We start from the raw sequence: 21890 nt of genomic DNA on the forward strand, positions 1-21890 counted from the left end.
CTGAGTGTTGAACAAGTGGCATACTCATTGTCATGTTAGCTTATTTCTCCTCTAGTAGGGAACAACTGAGGCAAAAAGTATATCCCCTGATATAGCATGCAAGTTCTGAACACTAGATTCCACTTCTGTTAATTGTAATTAAAATAATAACTTGTTAGAATTCTGAGGAAAATGACATCAACATGGAATAATGAAGAATATTCTCGTTTATTTGTTTGTAGCATGGATCTCATGTGCTGGATAGACATTGAACAATTCAGAAGGATGCTCCACAAGGAAAAAGAAAAAAGAGAGGAAAAATCTAAAGATATTAAAAACAAGTACCTAAATAAAAAATACTTCTTTGGACCCAATAGTCCAGCTACAAAAGAACAACAAGACCAGGTATCAGTATATAAAACAATGTTTAAACATAGCTGTCACAGTTCTGGCAGAGCTCCCCCTGCTGGACATGCTCCAGGCTGCTGTGGTTGGGTCCCACATACTGGACATAAAGGCTTTAAGCTTCCTGAGTCTGAATAGGCTCCTCCACCATCTCTTTGAGCCTCTCTGGCACATTTTCTGGGCAAGCTCTCTGTCTGTTACCCCTTTGCATAAATAGGACTTCAGGGTCCAGCTGCCTGAGGTCCCCAGGACCAGTGCTGAGCCCCCATAGACACCCCAGTTGCTTACACACAACCTTGCCCAGAGATCCACTTTGTGGCCCTCAAGTTTACAGTTCACCTCCTTAGGGACTCGTGATGGCGGAAGCAGACAGACACACAGACCTTGAAAAAACAACGAGGCGTCCTTGTGACACCTTAGAGATTAACACATTTATTTGGGCATAAGCTTTCGTGGGCTAGAACCCACTTCATCAGATGCGTGTATTTTCCACTCCATGCATCCGATGAAGTGGGTTCTAGCCCATGAAAGCTTATGCCCAAATAAATTTGTTAGTCTCTAAGGTGACACAAGGACTCCTTGTTGTTTTTACAGACTAACATGGCTACCACTCTGAAACAGACCTTGAAAGGTTCCAAAAGTAATCACTCTTTACTGTAGATAGCTAAAGAATTATACAGTTCTAGACAAATCAATAAAATGCCTTTACACATTTCCCTGCCTCAGTTTATTCACCAATCTTGAATGTTCTTTGGGCTTAGGTCAGAGTCATCTTGGGTATCCAGGATTCTTCTTCTGCATATGGCTTCTCCTCTGAAAACTGAGTCTCTCTCTGACCCCTTCAGACAAAGCCCTTTTGCTCTCTACAGTGGCGGTTGAAAGACATTTTATCTTATAATTTCAGTCCTCTTTGTCAGGTAATCAAAGTCCCTCACCAGACGAGCTGTTGACTGTTTACTCCCTCCCCCACCAGGAGCTCAGACATGGAAAAACTGGTTTGCCCTGGACAGTAGCCATCTTTGTCCACAGGTATGCCATTTAAATGGATGATCACCAGAGTTCAACAACCCTCTATTGTTAGCCCAGTGCCAGGTGCAAGAATGTCTCCTGCCACCTCTTGTGGGTGTTAATTCAATATGAGGCAAAAGACAGAAGATAAGGCAAATAAGCCCCACATTCAAAATGGAGTTTGCAGGCTGACCCAGATACACATAAAGACTCCTGCTTCAAATAGAATTCATCAGCTGTCTGCAGATTCCCAAAATCGCCACAATAACAATTATGCAAATACATGTATGTATTCCAGCAGAACTTTGTGATGACTGAGAGGCGTCCATTTTAATTAGTTGCCACTTGATACATACCCAGTTTATTTTTCTAACAGATTATTTAATTTCAATTTACTTTTGCATTTTTGGTATCCCTAGCGGATACCTGTGTCTAACCTAAGTGCTCCTCAGCACTCATCAGCTTTTCCTCAGTTCTGCATTTAAACAAACCTCCTAAAACCTTGTCAATTCCCACTCCAGCAGTCTGGTTCCATTTTGGATAAGGTGTACTCCCTCCCTTTGGTATAGGCTCTCTCATCCTCAAAAGTTCCCCAGTGCTTAATTAATTTACACCCCTTGGCTCAGATCTCACTAGGCTTCAGCCCAGTAATGCACAGTATAGCTCAGAAAGAAGCATTCAAAAAGTGGCTTTAAGCCAAAGTGGTCTGTTCCGGCTCTCATCTTTAGTATGGAGGTAAAGCCAACTGTAGATAACAGCATGTCTAAGGGTACATCTACACTACAGGGGGGAGTCGATTTAAGATACGCAAATTCAGCTACGTGAATAGCGTAGCTGAATTCGACGTATCGCAGCCGACTTACCCCGCTGTGAGGACGGCGGCAAAATCGACTTCTGCGGCTTTCTGTCGGCGGCGCTTACTCCCACCTCCGCTGGTGGAGTAAGAGCGCCGATTAGGGGATCGATTGTCGCGTCCCGACGGGACGCGATAAATCGATCCCCGAGAGGTCGATTTCTACCCGCCGATTCAGGCGGGTAGTGTAGACCTAGCCTAAAGCATGTAGTGTTGTGTTCTAGCTTGATGCTTGTGACATTTGCTTAGATCAGGATGGAGGACTTTATGCTGCAACCTGTAGTCTCTGTGGACTATACCTCTCTGTGATAGGACCAACTGTAATCTGCTCCATTTTATGAAAATTACATGTGATCCTTGGTTAAACATGCTTTGGTTAAAGATATGCTTGTGTTTAAGTGCATTGCTCCCGCAATTCACTCTGATTGCCTCAGCAGATCTGACTTCACATCAGCACCTGCAGTTTATGTTTTCTCTGGGGCAATGACAGTGTTATTCAGTGACAAAAGAATTTCAGAGAAAACACATCTTAAAAAATATTAAACAGCTTATACATATGCCTACCTTACCAGGTGAGTCTTCCATCTCCCACTTGCAGACTCAGACAGGTCTAACACATTCTTGCAGGGCCTGATTCTGCTGGACACGGCATCCTGCCTGTCAGTTTTGGGGGAATGTGTGTGAGACCCTCCTCAACTCAGGGAAGGTATTTTATACAGTTTCAAATCATTTGTGTGCCAAGGCCTTTGAACCAGGTCAGGCCAATCTAGGCTATTCCTCAGGGGTTGAAACTTGAAAAAGACTTGCTACCTGCATTGTTTCATTATTGGGAATTTGCATTAATTTCTCCCATTAACATTAGTTCCTGCAGGAACCCTTCCTTATCTGACCCATTTAGCCAGGAATGCAGTCACACGCCAGCCCATAAAGATACACTTAATATTTATGAAGCTAACACAATAGTCTTTGAATATTCCATGGTTCCATAGCATTGCGTCTGTCACAAGGAATAAGTGACTTTTGTCCATACACAAAAGAGCTTCTCTAACCTGTTGTTGTATTTGGATTGTTTAGCTAATGCAGTCAGGTGGAGGCTGGGGACACATACTTCATGATCGACTTTCCTCAGCAGTTCTGCTAGAAATTCAAAAATATGTCCAGATGAGGCTAGAAAAAAAGTGGCTGCCATTGTTCCTGGCAAAAGAACAATCTGGGGCACGTAGAAAAACAAAGGTAATGTTTCAAATATGGCCCATCCCAGTACTGTTTTCATGCTGAGATGTAGCTTACTGTTAGAGTAAGATGATGCAGAAAAATGACAGTCAATCATAGCTCATATTGAATTTAAACAGAAGGGAAGTGACTTGTGCATACAGCTTGCAGTGTTAAGCTGATGCCTGTGGATGAGGTTTTTTCCTCTAATAGCCCAATCCTGCTGATGGCCTCGTTAGCCACTGAAGCTGAAGAAGGCAGTTGATGCTGCCTTCACAGACAGCCAATGTGGGGAAAAGTTGGATCTTTGCAGCAGAGTTCACCCTCTATACCCCCCACATAGTCACACCCAGAAGAAATCCAGCTCCACAGAAAAGAGTTGCAGAGATGTTCAGGGAGACAAGAGCACAAGCATATGAGCTGGCTTCCCACACTCCGATACTCCTATTTCTCACACTGCCCATGTCCTCCCACCTGAAGCTGTATCGCCTACAGGAGTTACTCCAGGCCTCCTGCAGAGCTGCCAAGTGGGAAGACTGGCTGGCTACAGGCCTGGCTTCTGACTGGTTACATTAAAGAATGATCAGTTAAATTACACATGAGTGTTCAGAGTAGGGAGAGCTTTGCTTCTGCTGGCACATCATACATTAGCTTTTTTGCTATGGGCATAGCTTCCACCTCACTGACTTTTATGGCAGTGTAGCTAGGATGGGATCTATGTGGGGGTAGGAGGAATTACACTGCTGCTGAGACTAGCAAAAAATCCTGTTTTTAGCAAACACACACACAAACTGAACGGAGAGTTTGTATTGTACTGATTGAGGAAAAACCTGCCATTTCCAACCAGGCACTGAATTCATTCAAATCAGACATGTAACTTAGTTTTAATTCTTTTTTAACATAAAGAGGGTTCAAAGGGCTTACAAAAATGTGGGCAGATTGGATCGTCCATCTCTCTATTTGTTGATTTAGAGCACTGGACACTTTTCACGAATCTGTATTTTGTAGGTTTTTAAGTAAGCCAAATTATTTTATTTGCAAGACTATGATTTGTAACAATCATAGGGGCTTTTGGTCTTTTTTTTATCTCCATTTATGTTTCCTTACTATGTTCCCTATCTTACCACAAAGTGAGGGGATGAAAAGGCCCTTTAAAGCAGGGATTCTCAACCTTTTTCTTTCTGAGCCCCCTGCCCCCAACATACTATAAGAACTCCAGGGCCCAATGGGGAGCGGGGGTTTCAGGTCTCCTGGCTTCAGCCACCAGGTGTGGGGAGGTGGGGGGCCTCAGAGCTTTAGCCCTGAGAGGCTCAGGGCTTCAGCCATGGCGGGGAGCGGGCTCTGGTCTTGGGACTTCAGCCTCGGGTTGGGGGGGGGGGGGGCTGGGGTATCAGCCGTGGGAGGGGGGGACAGCTTGGGGCTTTTGCCTCGTGGCTCTGCACCCGGTTTCAGGTGCTGAGGCTCTGGGCTTCAGCCCCGTGGCTCTGCTCCTGGCTTCAGACCCACAGGGGGTGCTGGGGCTCAGGATTACCTGTGGCTCCACTCCTGGTTTCAGCCCTGTGGGGGCGCCAGGGCTTGCTTTCAGTCCCGCAATTCTGTTCCTGACTTCAGCCCCATGGAGGGCGCCAGGGTTAGGGCTTTAGCCCTAGGCTCCACTCCCAGCTTCAGCCCCACAAGAGACGCTGGGCTCGGGGCTTTAGAATCTGGTTGAGAACAGCTGCTTTAGAGTTTATTTAGTGGAAGTGAAACCAGATGACATTCTCCATCCATCTTCATAATTCAGGGTGACCAAGCATGCTGGGTTTGACCATGCAGCTCTTATGCAGACAATCTTCCCTTGATTTAGGTGTGTGTTTTGGCTGCAAAGGGGCTGCCTGATCAAGTCTACCTTTTCCGAAGCAGATGACTTAAAAACTGGGAGCATTTTATATCCAAACCCATTATAGCCTGCACATTAAACAAGAAGAGTTTAGTACTTGACATATGAACATACTGATAATCTTGTGTTCAGCCACAGATAAGGGACATAGCTGAAGATCTCCTAATCCAGAGAAATGAGAAGAAGATTGGGTCCTGGAAGGCAAGTAAAGTATGTTATGTCTCTTTTCCCCATTGAAGCCTGGAGATTTCTTCATTGTTTCCTTGCTTTACATATCTAGGCCCAAGTTCACTGCTGGCATCAGTGGGTGTAATTACATTGACTTCAATGGAGTTGTACTTGCTGACATTAGTGGTTAATTTGGCCGCCAACTGGATGGGACTTCCAACAATACTTGCACTGGCCAGAGGGGTCACTCTGGAGCAATTCAAGTCTCTCCCCAGGGATTGTGCAGCAGTCTGAACTCCTCTGAGACTCATAATTGGTACTGGATCTTTAATGCACATTCATCTGTATTTCCCATGCAGTGGACTTATTGGGACAAGCTGTTCATTCCAGCATCTGGTAGTTTATTTATTATTGAGAGTGGATTACATGCAGACACAAAAGAGAATGTGAAATATGCAGCAGAATGGGCAAGTTTAATCATATCACACAGTATCTGTTTCATTTAGAATTGTATTTTAACCTTACAGCGCTAAGATAATATCGATTTTAAACATCTTAAACCTCAGTCATATGACATTTCAGGAGACATTTGCCAGTTTTTTCCCCCTTGAAGAGCAGTGAACTCTTTGTGGTTGCCAACATGCAAGTTGTATACATTTATTCAGTCTAAATTTTATTGTCTGTTGAATTCAAACTAGAGACCAGGTCACCATTACTGCTGCAAACCATTAGATAGAAAGAAATCCAAAGTGCAGGTGGGTTCTGTTAACTGGGTTTTCACTGGTACCTGTGTTTAGGGAAATAATTATTTGCAGCATCTCACTTAGGGCTGTGCTTTTGTCACATCTCATCATATAAGCAGGATACATTTGATTATTTTTTCACTCCCATCTCCCGACACTTAACCAATTCCTGATCACAGTGATCACACCACTCTGAATGGAAGCAGCTTTAGCATTTGAGGGAGGACTATAGTAAGATGATTCTTTTGAGTCAAATTTAACTCATTTTCTCTTGAAGCAAGTTGATTTTTGGGTTGCCACTACCCATCTCCACTGCAAGAGAAGTATAGCCCAGCTGCTTGTGCTGTGGATTGTGTATAGCTGCTGCATGAGGAATGCAATATGGTATCTCAGCCCTTAGGTGACAACAGCATGGAGGGTGGTCACAAAGTCGGCATCCAGAAGAGATGGTTGCAACCTCCTTCTGAGCTGAGTATGAGAAAAAGCCAGTTTAGCTGCTGCTGTCCTAAATATTCTAGTAGCAGTTGAGGGGCAAACCAGAAGTCCAGACTGTGAATCCAGTCAGCCAGAGATGAGCACATCATCTCAGTCTGAGGGGTTGATATTACTCCTACCATATTTTCCAGTTCCTTCCCCCAACCAACATCATTTGGTCTGTGTTATATAGGAGATCAGGCTAAATGATCATAATAGTCCTCTCTGGCCTTAAAATCTATGAATCCTCTCAGTCTTATCTGGATTAAGACTCACCCAGATTGCCCTCAGCCATGGCCCGTCTCCCCAGACACTGAGGGCTTGTTTTCACAGCGGGTGTCGATTTAGCAGGTCTGGTGAAAACCTGATAAATAGACATCAGAGCACTCTCCAGTTGACTCCGGAACTCCAGCTCCCCGAGAAGAGTAAGATAAGTCGACCGGAAAGCGTCTCCCATCGACTCAGCACAGTGAAGACACTGCAGTAAGTTGACCTAAGTTACGTTGACTCCAGCTACATTATTGACGTAGCTGGAGTAACATAACTTAGGTCGACTTACCCTGGTAGTGTAGACAAACCCTAAGTAATGCATGTAGCAGTTTTGGACAGGTCAGAAGGCATGGAGAAATACAGTGGGGTATCATCAGTGCACGTAAAGCACCACAGTCCTTGCTTCCTTACTAACCCTCCTAGAACCTCATACACAGGTTAAACAAGAGGGGTGACAAGCTGGAATCTTGCAGAACTTCAGGGTGAAGGAGCAATTGCCCCACCAACTCTGAGTGCTCATCAGTGTTACAATGAAGCCAGTCCCAGAAGCAGCCCCAACCATCCTTGTTATGGCTGCAGTTAAGCTAACAAAACCTCATGAGCAGAGGTGTCAAAAGAGTTGAAGCTACTCATCATCCTGATGAGTTGGGGTTATTTTTTTTTCTCCTATTTGCTCTGGGGTTTTTATACAGTTATTTAACTAGAAAATCAAGCACAGCCCATAATAGTAACATCAACAGTCTACAGATGGGAAAACTTAGGCAGAGTCTGTATCAGATACAATATTAGCAAGTGAAAGTCCCTTGCTCTCAGTGCTGTCCTTAGTTCACTAAACTGTGCTGCCTCTGATTCTATTGAACTGCCCTCTTGTTGGCCAGAAGACACGCTGGCTGCTCAGCAGAGGAACCAACTCAACGGCACCCAGATGGCTGGCAGCCAGGAGGGAGCTTGCAATTGCACTAACATCACCAGTAGCAGCCTAGGCAGCATTCCCAGCCCTGATTCTGTCTGTGACTTTCCGAAACATTGAGGGGCTTGTCATAGTTCCCACAGTGCCCAAAAGTTGCTGGGTGACTGTAGCATGGGACTATGTATAACCTGTGATTTTATTTTACTGTTAGGAGAAACCATTGACAGACTTTCAGCTCTAGCTCTCATGTTACATTTCCAAGGCTATCTGCAACAACAAATATTTCTCTACCCCTTGCTTGCTAGCCATTGGACATGACTCCCTCTCTTTAGGTCCTCATGGATTGTATACTGATGTTATAGGGTAGTTTTCAGTCATTCATCTGATAACAGCGAGGAATTGCTTGGCTTACTGTTCAAGGAATAATAGCAAAGCATGAGGATTGTGAGCTCAGTAAAGAAGGACTGAGGGTTGATTTTCATTCTAAACTTCATGTCAAATGAACTTCTGTATAAATTGTCTTTCTTTCTCTATTTTCTCTGGCTTTACTTTTCACTCACTCTTTCATGCGTTCTGTTTCACTGTCTATTTTGAAGCATGAAGATTTCCAAAATGTCTTGATGACTTTAAATCACATTTTACTATTTGTAGAATTCATTCCAGAAACAGCAAACTCTCCAGCTTCTGTTGGTGATCATGGCAACACTTTTCAAAACTGGTTTTGTTAGTGAAGTCCATGTCAAAAGCATTTTGGAGTTTTTAGCAATGTGGTTTGTCTGTTCCTTTCTCTTTGTTGCTGTTGTTTGTTTGTACAAAACTCAAACTGTTCCCTAAAACATAGCTTGTTGCCATAATTAATAGCAATGGCTGTTTCCATTTCCTCTCTCATCCATCCTTTCCAAAAAATGTTGTACCAACCAACCTCACAAAGAAAGAAAGAAAGAAAGAAAGAAAGAAAGATTGCCAAATTCTATTGTATCCCTGTCATAAACTACTGAAAGTTAGGGTCAGTGCAAAGATAAGAATCAGACAGTTTACCCTAACTAATGCTTTTGTTATTGCTTTTTGAAACAGTTTATTCAGTGCATTTTTTTTCTTTTGACAGCATGTGGACAATAAGTGGGTTTCTTCATCTAGAGAAATAATCATATTCCGTAAAGGGCTGCTGAATCCAGTAACAGCATTACAGTTTCAGCGCTTTGTGTCTTTGAAAGGAGATTTACTGGAGAACGGAGTGCTTTTCTGGCAAGAGGTTCAGAAATATAAGGTATAGTGCTATAATGTGAGCAGGGGAGTATCATGCAGATTTAAAAGTATATATCAATTAACATACTTCATGAGACTTTTAGCTATAGTGCCTTGATGCAATTTACTGTCAAGATCAATGCCACCCGCTTCATTGCTTTATTGTTCTTTCCTCCATGCAGATCCTCCTCCATTCCTTAGAGAAAATATTTTAAATTAATTGAGAATTTCATACCCACATTCCTTTGTGCTTATATACACTATAGAATGATATTGACCTTTACAGGGATATTGTCAATTAACTCATGTCCAAAATTTTGTTTATTATGTTGAGCACTGATGTGCACTGTGCTTTACAAAACACAGTGGGCATTCTTAAAATGTTTATTCAGGTTATAGAGGCATTCCAGTAGTATTACCCATTGTAAATAAAGAAAATACTATTTTATATACAATATGTACACAATTTTACAAAGGGTAAGTGTTCAGAAAAGATGCAATCTGAGTTGTCATCATCCTCTGGTTCTCCCAAACTAGTCATGTCTCCTTTAGGCCAGATCCTCTGCTGCAGTAGATCAGCATAGGTCTATTGACTTTAATGGAGCTACACCAAAGTACTAGAAGTAAGTAAGTCATGCCTGCGTTCAGGAGAGCACAAGGACTAATTTGTTAGGGAAGAGTCAACATGGTTTTTGTAAAGGAAAATCATCTTCACCAATCTACTAGAATTCTTTGAGGGGGTCAACAAGCATGTGGACAAGGGGGACACAGTGGATATAGTATACTTAGCTTTTCAGAAAGCCTTTGACAAGCCTTTGACCCTCACCAAAGGCTCTTAGGTAAAGTGAATTGTCATGGGATAAGAGGGAATTTCCTCTCCTGGATCGGTAACTGGTTAAAACATAGGAAACAAAGGGTAGGAATAAATGGTCAGTTTTCAGAATGGAGAGAGGTAAATAGTGGTGTCCCGCAGAGGTCTGTAACGGGACCAGTCGTATTCAACATATTCAGAAGTGATCTGGAAAAAGGGGTAAACAGTGAGGCAGCAAAATTTGCAGATGGTACAAAACTACTCAAGATAGTGAAGTCCAAAGCAGACTGTGGAGAGCTACTAAGGGATCTCACAAAACTGGGTGACTGGGCAACAAAATGGCAGATGAAATTCAATTTTGATAAATGCAAAGTAATGCACATTGGAAAACATAATCCCAACTATACATATAAAATGATGGGGGCTAAATTAGCTGTTCCCACTCAAGAAAGAGATCTTGGAGTCATTGTGGATAGTTCTCTGAAAACATCCACTCAGTGTGCAACTGCAGTCAAAAAAGCGAACAGAATATTGGGAATCATAAAGAAAGGGATAGATAATAAGGCAGAAAATATCATGTTGCCTCTATATAAATCTGTGGTTCACTCACATCTTGCATGCAGATGTGGTCACCTCATCTCAAAAAAGATATATTGGAATTGGGAAAGGTTCAGAAAAGGGCAACAAAAATGATTAGGGGTATAGAACAGCTTCTGTATGAGGAAAGATTAATAAGACCGGGACTTTTCAGCTTGGAAAAAAGATGACTAAGGGGGGATATGATAGAGGTCTATAAAATCATGAATGGTGTGGAAAGAGAAAATAGGGAAGTGTTATTTACTCCTCATAACACAAGAACTAGAGGTCACCAAATAAAATTAATAGGCAGCAGGTTTAAAACAAACAAAAGAAAGTATTTCTTCACACAAAGTACAGTCAATCTGTGGAACTGTTTGCTAGAGGATGTTGTGAAGGCCAAGACTATAACAGGGTTCAAAAAAGAACTAGATAAATTCGTGGAGGATAGGTTCATCATTTACTATTAGCCAGGATGGGCAGGGATGGTATCCCTAGCCTCTGTTTACCAGAAGCTGGGAATGGGCAACAGGGGATGGATCACTTGGTGATTACTGTTCTGTTCATTCCCTCTGGGGCATCTGGCATTAGCCACTGGTCAGAAGACAGGATGCTGGGCTAGATGGACCTTTGGTCTGACCCAATATGGCCTTTCTTATGATAATGACAATGCCTGGCCCCTACATACAGGCTGCAGAGAGGGGGAAGGCTGCAGTGATCAGTTAATATGATCAATGATTATTATTATTTATCATTCATACCATATTGCAGTAACCACTGGAGACCTCAGTCAGGATTGGGGCCCAATTGTGCCAGGCACTGTATGAACACACACACTAAAGACAGTCCCAAGTAGGAGTAACAAACAGAAGGGCTGGCAGGAGGGAGGATGAGGATAATAGTATAAGAATATGTGGTTGCTTGGAAAGCTATGGGCTTAATTTGCATGTTTCAAGTTTTTATTTAAAAAATAAATAATAGCTATAAATAAATGAAATATTAATGATACCAGTAATCACTGCTGGCCACCTGCTTAGCCATCATAAATAGAAGTTAGCACATGAATAATGCTACCACCACAGAAAAGCAGAGCTGGCTCATCAGGCTTTGAAATTACTGAACCCTAAGTGCTTCCCAAGGCCAGCCGGTTCAGAAGGCACAGCAGAACTGGGACGTTAGCTAAGGCTATGAGATGGTGATTCACTTGTTACTCCAGAACTGGGAGTAGCTGAGAGGCCAAAACCCACACACAAATGTCTGAGGTTTCTGTTGGTTTGTGGTTCTCCCAAGCTACATTATGGAGAAAAGTGGGCTCCAATTTGAAGTGTTTTCTTTGTGGACATATTCTATGACGAAAGCCATTGTTTTACCCTCCATTTATGTTAATTTTATTTGTTTTCCTATCTAACAAAGAAAAGTACAATCTGACCATAATTATACATGCACACAATTTGGCAGGGTTGGCAGCTGCTGCTCTTCATAGATGCCAAGGACTAGACGAGCAGGCGTGTTGCAGGTCAGGATGTACCATAGGACCATTGCCAAAAAGCTGTGTGCAGAACTTTGCATAGTGCCTGCCTGCTGTGTCTGAATCATATTGTGCCATTGGTTTTCAAACAGACCTCCCTGTGGGAGTTGACGTCTGCAGTGCTCCTTACCACCTGGCAGATTGGTAGGACATTTTGGGGCAACAGAAAGATAATAAATAAGAAGAAATTACTTTTAAAACAAATATGGATAAATATTAGATTGTAGGATTTTTTTTCTGTCTGCTATACTATGTTCTGCCTCTCATCTTTCCTCTTATATCCTATGGCTTGTTCCTCTTTCCTCTATGATTTATTTGAATTTTATATCCTAAATTAATAAGAAAAGGCATAATATTATTTTATGATATGCTGAATATGGTTTTCTATTGTCCTTTCAAACAAGTGTTTATCTTTTCTCATTGTAATTTTTATCATTTTTCCCCTTCACACCATTAAAAAAGTATTAATAATAAAAACAAAACAGTTCTCTAAATTATGAAATATCTTTTAAAATCCATGGGGTTTAATTTCCTTTCAGATTAAAGATCAAGTTGCAACACAATTTCTTGTATCAAAAGTTAACCCAAATTCTTGAGCCCCATCAGATCTGCTCCCACAGGTTCTCTAGAGTGCTCACTGTATCTTAATAGAGATATTTAAGGAACTGTGATAAACTTATAATATGATGGAAAGTTAGGATTTCTGCATAGAAGGAATCTGCATATCAAAGGATTTGAAGACAGTTCTTCACAACATTTTCTCATAGGTTAATGCTGCCACTGCACTTCATCAGAGCTTGACTACACAGCACTTGCTTTCAGTCATGGGTTTTATCAGAATTAGAGGATCATAGGAATGAGACCCTTGCAAGTGAATTCCTGTTGTCCATGTTTTAGTGCTGTGTCCACTCTACTTTTAATAATCCCAAGCCATAAGGCTTTGGGAAACTATAACACAATCCAGTAGATCTCAATATCAGGAAGGTTTCACTGGTAGCATAAATTGTTCCCTTTCTTAATTTCATGCCATTACTCCTGGTTATAGCTCCTTATACCATCCTGAATCATTCTTATCTCACTGTTTGTAGGGAGTCTCCTTGTCCCCTTTAGTTATGACTCACCATGCTATCCATAGTTAGCTCAGTCTTTTTTGGAAATCAGTCCTTCATTTGTGTTTGGAACGACCTTACTTTTGTCAATAACATGCTCACATTGAACCTAGAATATCAAGTGCACAGCCTCACCAGAAGCACATACAGGGACTATCACGTCTGCTCCATGACTATGAATGCAACCCAGTATGTCATTGGCCTTTTTTGGTGCCATTTGTTGTTAAGAAAGTCAATGCAAGAATTCTGTTGCATCTTAGTTAAGAAGTTGTGTGTGTGTGTGTGTGTGTGTGTGTGTGTGAGATCAGTGGTGCAAGTAAGCCGGTATGGTCAGGTACACTGTACCATTAAGGCATTTATTGCCGATACACCATACCGGAAAGACACATTCGGTATCTGCTGAACACTGCAGGGCTCTCCCAGGAACCACAGTGGCGAAAGGAGCAGAACCGTCCCCAGCCCCACTCCCAGGTCTTGCACACAGCTGCATCTCCTTTCTGGGAGGACAGGGACGGGCAGGGACGGGGGCGATACAGCTGCGCTGTAGGAGCTGCCGGCATGCGGCCACCCGGTGGCCCCACGTTCTGCTCCTTTTGCCACTGCGGTTCCCGGGAGAGTCGCGCAGTTCAGCAGATACCGATTTCTATCCACAGATATCCACATCCGCGAGTATGAATTTGTATCCATGCAGGGCTCTAGTCATAGAACATTTTTTGTGAGGTGAAGGCAACTGGTGGGAGGGGCACAAAGGGTCAAGTGACCCTCCCCAGGCTCAAGTACCCCCGCTGGCCCGGGGAGGGAGAGAGGAAGGTGCAGGGCCAGAGCCAGAAGGCCAGCGCCTCTCCTCTTCCAGCCACGCTGCCTGGGACACTGCCCAGTGCAGCGCAACAGCTGCCTGGGAGAGCCAGGCATAGCATCCGGGAGTGGCTCCGGGGCCTGGCTGCCAGGAAGAGCAGCCAAATGACAGGGGGAGCTGGTGCAGTGGGAGGACAGAGCCCTCCTCCCAGGTAATGTGGGATGGGGAGGGGACGGGGACAGTGCGGGGGCTGGGAGCAGGGCGGGGAGGGGTCACATGGAGGGTCATGGGGGGGGTCACGTGGGGAGGTTGCGTGCCCCCCTTTAGCTGGTGCCCCACTTTGTGTCCCTCCCATGAGTCGCCATACTGGTAAGAGTTAAAATCTACTTGCAGCACTGTGTGTCATAATTATTTGCATATAACGGATGTTATTCAGATTGCTTAGCTTTTGTAAAGGACTGAATGGCTAGTTATTGATGAGTAATATATTCACTGTATGCTGCATTTTCCATTGTCCAGGATTTGTGCCATTCTCACTGTGATGATGCTACTGTCCAGAATAAGATCACAGCTATCATCAACTGCTTTATTAATTCCACCATCCCACCAGCTCTGCAAATTGACATCCCACCAGAGCAAGCTCAGAAGATTATAGAGCACAGGAGAGAACTAGGGCCATATGTATTTAGAGAGGCACAGGTAAGATGATGGGGATGGGTGGGGAGAAAAGTATCAGATTTGGTTAAAGATATTGTGCCTGATTTTTAGAGATGGTCTCTGTTATTATGGGCACAATTTTGGTCCCATAAATCATTGTGGGCACAAAGTTGCACCTATTATACTAATTATTATCCTGAAAATTAAGGGGTCAAGATGTGGGAGAGACCTCTGAATATTGTTAATCACCAATACATTGTATGATCTTTTTCAGCTGGTTTTACCATGTGTAGGGGTGATCAGCCCGGCATTAGGAGTTCTTGGTTTAAACCTACTACTCCATTTTCCTGAATTGCTTGATGTAAATATCAGGGGGTAGTCGTGTTAGTCTGTATCTACAAAAACAACAAGGAGTCTGGTGGCACCTTAAAGACTAACTGATTTATTTGGGCATAAGCTTTCATGGATAAAAACCTCACTGCACTCTATGCATCTGAAGAAGTGAGGTTTTTACCCACGAAAGATTATGCCCAAATAAATCTGTTAGTCTTTAAGGTGCCACCAGACTCCTTGTTGTTTTTGATGTAAATAGTTAAACTGTAGCGACCAAATTTTGTGGTTTGAGGAACCACTTAAGTAGATATAAAAATATTGTAGACATTAGCAAAACACAAAAACAACTTATAACTTACTGAAAATGCTGCCTTTTCTTTTTCCTTTTCTTCAGAAGGCCTGTGTAATAGGATCAGGCTGTGAACAGGTTTTTTCTCTCTCTGCTCATTCTGCTGCACAGACCAAATAAGGTCATTTGTAAACCCACACTTTTTACCTTCTACGGTCATTACCTTTTATACTTCTGTTCCTCAAAAACATGTAGCTGTGTCTTCCCCCTTTTCCCACCAAATTGTCCCACCCCTTTTTTGAAGATCTATTAGTGCAAATCCACAGAACATTCAGATCATGAGGTGAATGATTTGGAAGACAGGAGGATTCATACAGATCATAAGATAAGGGAAGATGCTGATTTAAAGGCCCAACTTTAAATACTCCAGAAATACAGCATGGGACTAATGGAAGAATTTGGCACAATGATAAGACTGACATTCTTATCAAATATCACTATTAAGCACATTGGCCCCAATTTTGTGAAGTGGTAAGTGCCCTCAACTCCCACTGAAGTCAAGTGACAATACAGGACTTTCAACAATATCATGCCTTAGTACAATGTGTTAGTAGAATGCATTGCTTTCTGATTGCTTTTTTTATTGTTTTTCTTATTCCAGTTCAAAAAAGACCCCATGAGAGATTATATCATTTAAAAATTATCCAAGATTTGCTCATAGATCTCTAATGTGGTTTAAGAGCTTTTCCAGAGGCAAAAAAAAAAAAAAAAAAGAAAGAGAGAGAAAAAAAAGTCCTTTCTCTTAAGGAGGGGAAAAAAACAAAGCTGTCTCCCTGATGAACAGAATATTTGGAATACTTAAGCAGAAGAGTGGTATAAAAAGCAATCCAAGTGGTGAATACTTTATAAAGAATACTTGTAAAAAATGATGGATGTTTTCATTAATGCAAACAATTGTTTAGGGAAATATAAAAAAGAGTGCCTTTTAACTGTGTTTTAGGAATATTTCTCACCAGTAACAAACATACTGATGAGAAGCATGTGCAGAGCAAAGCTGGACTGAAATGTCAGGAGACAATACGTGGGAGGAAACGTGCTGTGTACTAAAAAGGAATAGTTATTGCATTGTTATGGTAAACTACATTTACTTTTTACAGTACAGTCTGTTTTCTTAACATAGTCATGTTACACTTCCTTTTCTTTCTGCTCAGATGACTATTTTTGCTCTTCTGTTTAAATTTTGGCCAAAATTTTGTGAATTTCGAAGCAATTTGGCAGATGAGAAAATTTTGCCTACTTTGGAGAGAAAAAAGGAAAAGAAGAGACAAAAAGTTAAAAGAAAAACAACAGAGGAAAGACTCACACTCATAAAGGTGAGAAGCTGAAATACCATAAACACATTTTTCAGCAAACAAGAGTAAAACATTCACATATTCCCCCTATGGGCCATGAGAAGACTCCCATTGACTTCAGTTGGCTTTGGATCAGGCCCTAAATGTCTTTTGTTAGAATACAGGCTTCAGGTACAATTCCGTCCTTGGAGAATTAGGCTCCAATCCTGCAAACACTCACGCATATGCTTAAATTGTGTGCTTAAAGATAAGCCCATGGGTAATTTAAAGATAAGCCCCATGGGTAAGTGTTTGCAGGATTGGGGCATTTGTTCTCCCTCTCATTTTAAATAGGGTGGAAATATATTTCTGTTCATCTCTTGTGGTGAGGGAGAAAGTAAAACATGAAGGGCTTAAATTTTCAAACAGATCTGCATGTGTAAAACTGACAATTGCACATGGAATTGCACTAGAACACTCTGTCATTGTCAGTAGACCATGCTTAGCTGTTTACTATCAGGCCACAAATTATATTTAAAATCAACATGTTTCCTTGCATATGTAATAAAAAGCACTTTAGATTATTCAAACAAAGATTTTGAAATGCCAGTGCAGGATTCACTCTTTATCCTCTTTGTTTATTTTTTGCATTTCCCTCAGCACTGACAATGAACTTATTAGACTACTCACTTTCACTTTTGTTAGTGAGCAATTTCTAATCTGTGTGAGTTGTTAGTTTCTAATGCACTAGTGGAAGTAGGCTGTGTTTGGGATGCAGCTACTACAGCGGAATGTTTGTGAAGCTGTTTCTCTTGAAATTTTGTTTTTAAAATATGGAAAAGTTTCTGTTGATATTTTGTTTGATGAAAGGTTGCGTTTACAAAATCTAACTGTTGGGCCAAATGTGATGTGTGTGTGTCCCTTTAAGAGCAAATAAGCTATTACACCTGCAAGCCTTCTAATTAGCATTTCTATAGCACTGTACATATTCAAAGTACCGTACCAACAGATGCTCAGATACTGTAGTGATGTGAACTATGGGTATCTAGATAGGTAGAGACATTAACTAATAAATCCTCACAACAACCTGGGAGATCATGTAACTATTATTATCCCCTTTATAGAGGGGGAAACAGAGACAAAGAAAGATGCTGTGACTTTCCCAAGGCCACACAGCTATCAGTGTCAAACCAAGACTGAAACCCCCAACTCAGGCTCATTCCTCCAGAGAACATTGCCTCCCTACTGAAATGCCTGAGCATGGGCATGGATAAAGAGTGCAACATTTATGGGTAGTGCATGTTTGTGTCTTCACCTCCGTAAAAACAGACTTTTCCTTCTCTCTAGTTTCTTCCTTTTTCCCTAGCCCTTATATAGCACAAAGAAAGTCCCATGTAGAAGAGGAGATTGTTATGGAGCAAGGAAAAGTTGATGCCTGTGCAAAATCTTTTCTTTACATTATTTGAATATTTTAATATTCTGTGTATGTGCCACTCAGCATTAGGGGCAAATCCAGCTCTTTCATCTGTGGCTGTTGATGGCCCTGTGGCAGTGAATCCAGTGGAGAGGGGCTGGACACAGGGGAGCTATACTTGGGCTGCATTATCTGTGTCCAGTGCAGAGTCCAGCTCTATGCACAGTCCCTGGGTGCCGATGTGCAGGGTTGTGTGGGCGTGGGGTGAAGGCAGGCCAGAGCAGGGTCACTCACATGCCAATATTTCAGCTATTGGACTGAAGTAGTTGTTGTGAAGGTTGCAAGCTTGAGGGAGTATGCTTTACCTCCTCCCTTTCTGCACATCTGCCCATGGCCAAAGCCAGCAATTCATCCTGGGCTTTGAGCTATGCATTTGCTCCTGGGTAAGGCATTAGGCTGTACATGCTACATTTCTTATTCCTATTTGCATTAGTCACTCTATAAATTGCTCTTATGCCAATATTTCTGCATAAGCAGTTGCACTTCACTTACAAAAAGAGTTTTTGAAATCTTAACTGGAAAAACACCCAAAACCTGATTGAAAAGTTGCAATTAGTTTTAGTTTTAAATCTGTGCTCATCCTTCCCTCCCCCTCCACCAAGAGAGGACAATCCCCCATGCCTGGGTTTGACTTTTCCTTCTTCTCTTTAGCCTCATGGCACAAATGTAGGTTACTAAACAATTTGGGCTAGATCCTGCTAAGTGCTAAGCTTCTCTTATCCATGGAAGTTGAGGGTGCTCAGTGTCTAGCAGAAACAGGATCTTTAAATTTTAGACCATAAAGCTTTAACTATTTTTTAAAAGCAGTTTCTTGGAAGATGTATGTTAGTCAGCCACCATTTTATAAAACCTTGCAGTTCTTTGGTGGATAGAAAAATTACTTAACTTTAATTTCCAGGATTTTACGGTATATTAGGACAATTAGGGGAGGAAGATAAATAAAATATTATGAAAATTCCAAGAAATTTAGGAAACAGAAACTCCAAGGTTAGAGGCAGAGAAGATCTATTACATGAATGAATTGCTGATGTTTAACCAATTTCTGCTTTAAAATCCTACAGTGGGTTGACTTGTTGACGAAGTGGTACCGCTTTGTCCCAGGGCAACATACAGTCATTAGTGGGTTAGACTAGCATGGTGCAGAGTCTGAAAATGAGTCCTGAATTTCCTCCAACACTGCCAACAATTAGTAGGGCCTTGAGGGGCTTCTGCTATTGAACCAGTGTCCTCTGCTGGCTAAGTAATGTGTGTATTTGCCAAACTCCTGCTTCAGCTGCGAGGCTTATGATTTTTCTCCCAAGCTCTTGTCTCTCCTGCCTGATCAGGCTTCTCTATTGACTTACATTTTCCTGCATTAAAGATAAACTATGAAAGCAAAAGTACTTTTCAAATTTTCTTCAAGCTTTTATTCAGTTGACATCACCAAGCATATTTGTTGGGGGCGATGTGCTGCTATAATACATGATATTGTGTCATGATCTAGCATAGCATGAGATGACATCATCCAAAAACTCACACAAATCCCCCATTCCCAGTTTAAAGAATAGTAAGTATAAAATTTGTACTCAAGATTGTACTGTGTCTCTGTCCAATCAATGGAGAGTTTGAGGGGTCAGAGGGCCTGCTTTGGGATGGAAGATTAAATTCAAGCTGGAGGAGCAGCTCAGGACCCTGTTGGACAGTGTTTCAGGAGTTCTGGTCAGTCGGAGGGTAAGGAGAATGAGGGAAGTATAGAAGAAAGATGCTTTTCTGTGGCAGGGAATTGGAAGATCTTGGTTCTTTTGCCAGCTCTATCATCTCCGTTGTGTGACCATGGGCAAGCCATTTAACCTCTCTTGCTCAGTTGCGCCATCTGCAAAATGGGGGTAACACCTGCCTCACAGGGTTGTTGTGAGAGTTAATTAATCAATGTTTGTAAAGGACTTTGAGTTCCTCAGACGGAAGGTTCAAACACAAAGGATTATTATGACATCTAAATAACATTCACAGTGAGAGCAATTAACCACTAGAAGAATTTACCAAGGGTTGTGGTAGATTCTCCATCACTGAAAATGTTTAAATTGAGATTGGATGTTTTTCTAAAGAATCTGCTCTAGTTCACCCAGAGCTATTGGACTTAAAGCAGGAATTATTCAGGGAAGTCCTGTGACCTGTTTATGTACATGGTCAGACTAGCTCATCACAACAGTCCCGTCTGGCCTTAAAAATCTAGATTATATGAGTTTGTCTACACAAACATTTAGTTTGTGGCAAGTTGGGGTGAAAATCTACTCTGCTCTATCCTGCTGTGAACTAACTGTCCACTGAACTCTGCTGACATACATTAGCCATTTGTTAATGAGCTTTGATCTACTCCTATTTCAAAGAGGACTAGATCAAAGTGCATTAACAAACTGTTAATGTGCATTAGCAGGGTCCACACAGACAGTTAGTCCACAGCAGGGTAGTTTCACATCCCAGCGGGCTGCAAATTAAATGATTGTGTAGACAAGCCTGATGGAAATGTGTTCCATTGCTGGTTCATTGTGCCATTTAGGGTCCAAGAGAGTGGATGGGAACTGTTCACAATGAAAATGGTTGGCAGAAATTTAGAGCGGTGGAAACGTTGAGTTGGGCAAAGAAACATCTATAAAACCCCAAATCTTATTAGTATGCAAGAATGATAAACTACAAAACTGGGCATTAGAAAGCTCAGTACAAAATATGCTTGGAATGCTATGTGATATTGCATGTGGGTCAGCTGAAATGCAACAATACCATCTTCTCTGACCTTATTCTTCACCCCAGCTCAATTATTTGCCGCTAATCAAAGAATTGTTTCTATTGGTAACAGCAAGTGAAAAAAGTTGTCAGCTTATCAGACAGTATTTCTGTAGATGAGACCAGTATGGGTAGAGGAACACCTTCATCTGTAACTGGATATGGACGACAGGTGAGTAATAAAATATCTTGCTACAGATATCCACACCCCCACCTACATCAATGAAGAGAAATAAGGCAAGGTGCTGATGTAAAGTGAAGGTGGAGGATTGGCTACTAACGCTGCTGTTGCAGGGTTCTTAAAGAACTGCTCATTCTTGACACAGTAACTTTTCAGGTTAAAAGCCTGCTCTGCCTCTTCTGAGGTTCTTTCATATTTAGATGCTGGGGAGTATTTCTAATAACTTGAGGCCTTTTGAATTTATAAGTGAGGGTAGCACTGATTTACACTTGAGATAAGCCCAAGGCAATGAAGTTTCAGATTCATATCAGAACTTTCCTGAAGATTGGCAGTCTATAATGCCAGGGGAATAGTAATTTTTTTTCTTTAAAATAACAGAAGGAATGAGCACAGCAACTTCTGAACACTAAGCGATGGTTTATAGTGTAAAATGGATGGGTGGAATATAGTTTGGAATATAGACCGGAATATAGACCAGCTTGAATGTCATCCAAAATCTCAAACCAACCAAAATCCAAACCATCTTTTTAGGTTCAGTGAAGTTTGGATAAGCACACTCTCCCCCACACAGTCCTCTCATTCAAACAGGCCTTTTACTTTTGCTTTATTTCTGGAAAAGGCTCGATTGGCTGATTCTGAAGCCAGGATGCTATCCTACACAGACAGGCCAGGGTGGAGCGGCTTCAGAATTTGTAGGAATCTGGTAATCTCTGCTGAACCAGCTTCTGACTTCAAATCCTGTGCTACTGTAGGAAGTGAATTAAAGTTCCTCAGACTGAACCACCAAATCTAAAATTGGCCTCAGACTTTCAACATTTCAGAAAAAAAGGCTGATACAGAACATTCCTGACTAGGGCTATGCCTTAAACCAAACAGAGGTACAGTCTCATAATGTTTGG

General features: G+C 41.9%; 1 protein-coding gene across 2 annotated transcripts in view; it reads left to right on the top strand.

The window, feature by feature from the left end:
• The window catches only part of RGS22 (regulator of G protein signaling 22), a 101372-nt gene that overhangs the window by 76264 nt on the left and 3218 nt on the right, over window positions 1-21890 (top strand). Inside the window, exons 19-25 of one of the 2 annotated variants that reach the window (XM_054016643.1) lie at window positions 222-384; window positions 3320-3478; window positions 5469-5537; window positions 9007-9168; window positions 14486-14665; window positions 16457-16618; window positions 20884-20982. In XM_054016643.1, coding sequence (XP_053872618.1) covers window positions 222-384; window positions 3320-3478; window positions 5469-5537; window positions 9007-9168; window positions 14486-14665; window positions 16457-16618; window positions 20884-20982 — 994 coding nt within the window. Of the gene's footprint in view, window positions 1-221; window positions 385-3319; window positions 3479-5468; window positions 5538-9006; window positions 9169-14485; window positions 14666-16245; window positions 16331-16456; window positions 16619-20883; window positions 20983-21890 lie in introns of those variants that run through there. The other variant, XM_054016644.1, reaches the window with a different exon arrangement.

This window comes from Malaclemys terrapin, chromosome 2 (assembly GCF_027887155.1).
Source record: "Malaclemys terrapin pileata isolate rMalTer1 chromosome 2, rMalTer1.hap1, whole genome shotgun sequence".
Lineage (NCBI taxonomy): Eukaryota > Metazoa > Chordata > Testudines > Emydidae > Malaclemys > Malaclemys terrapin.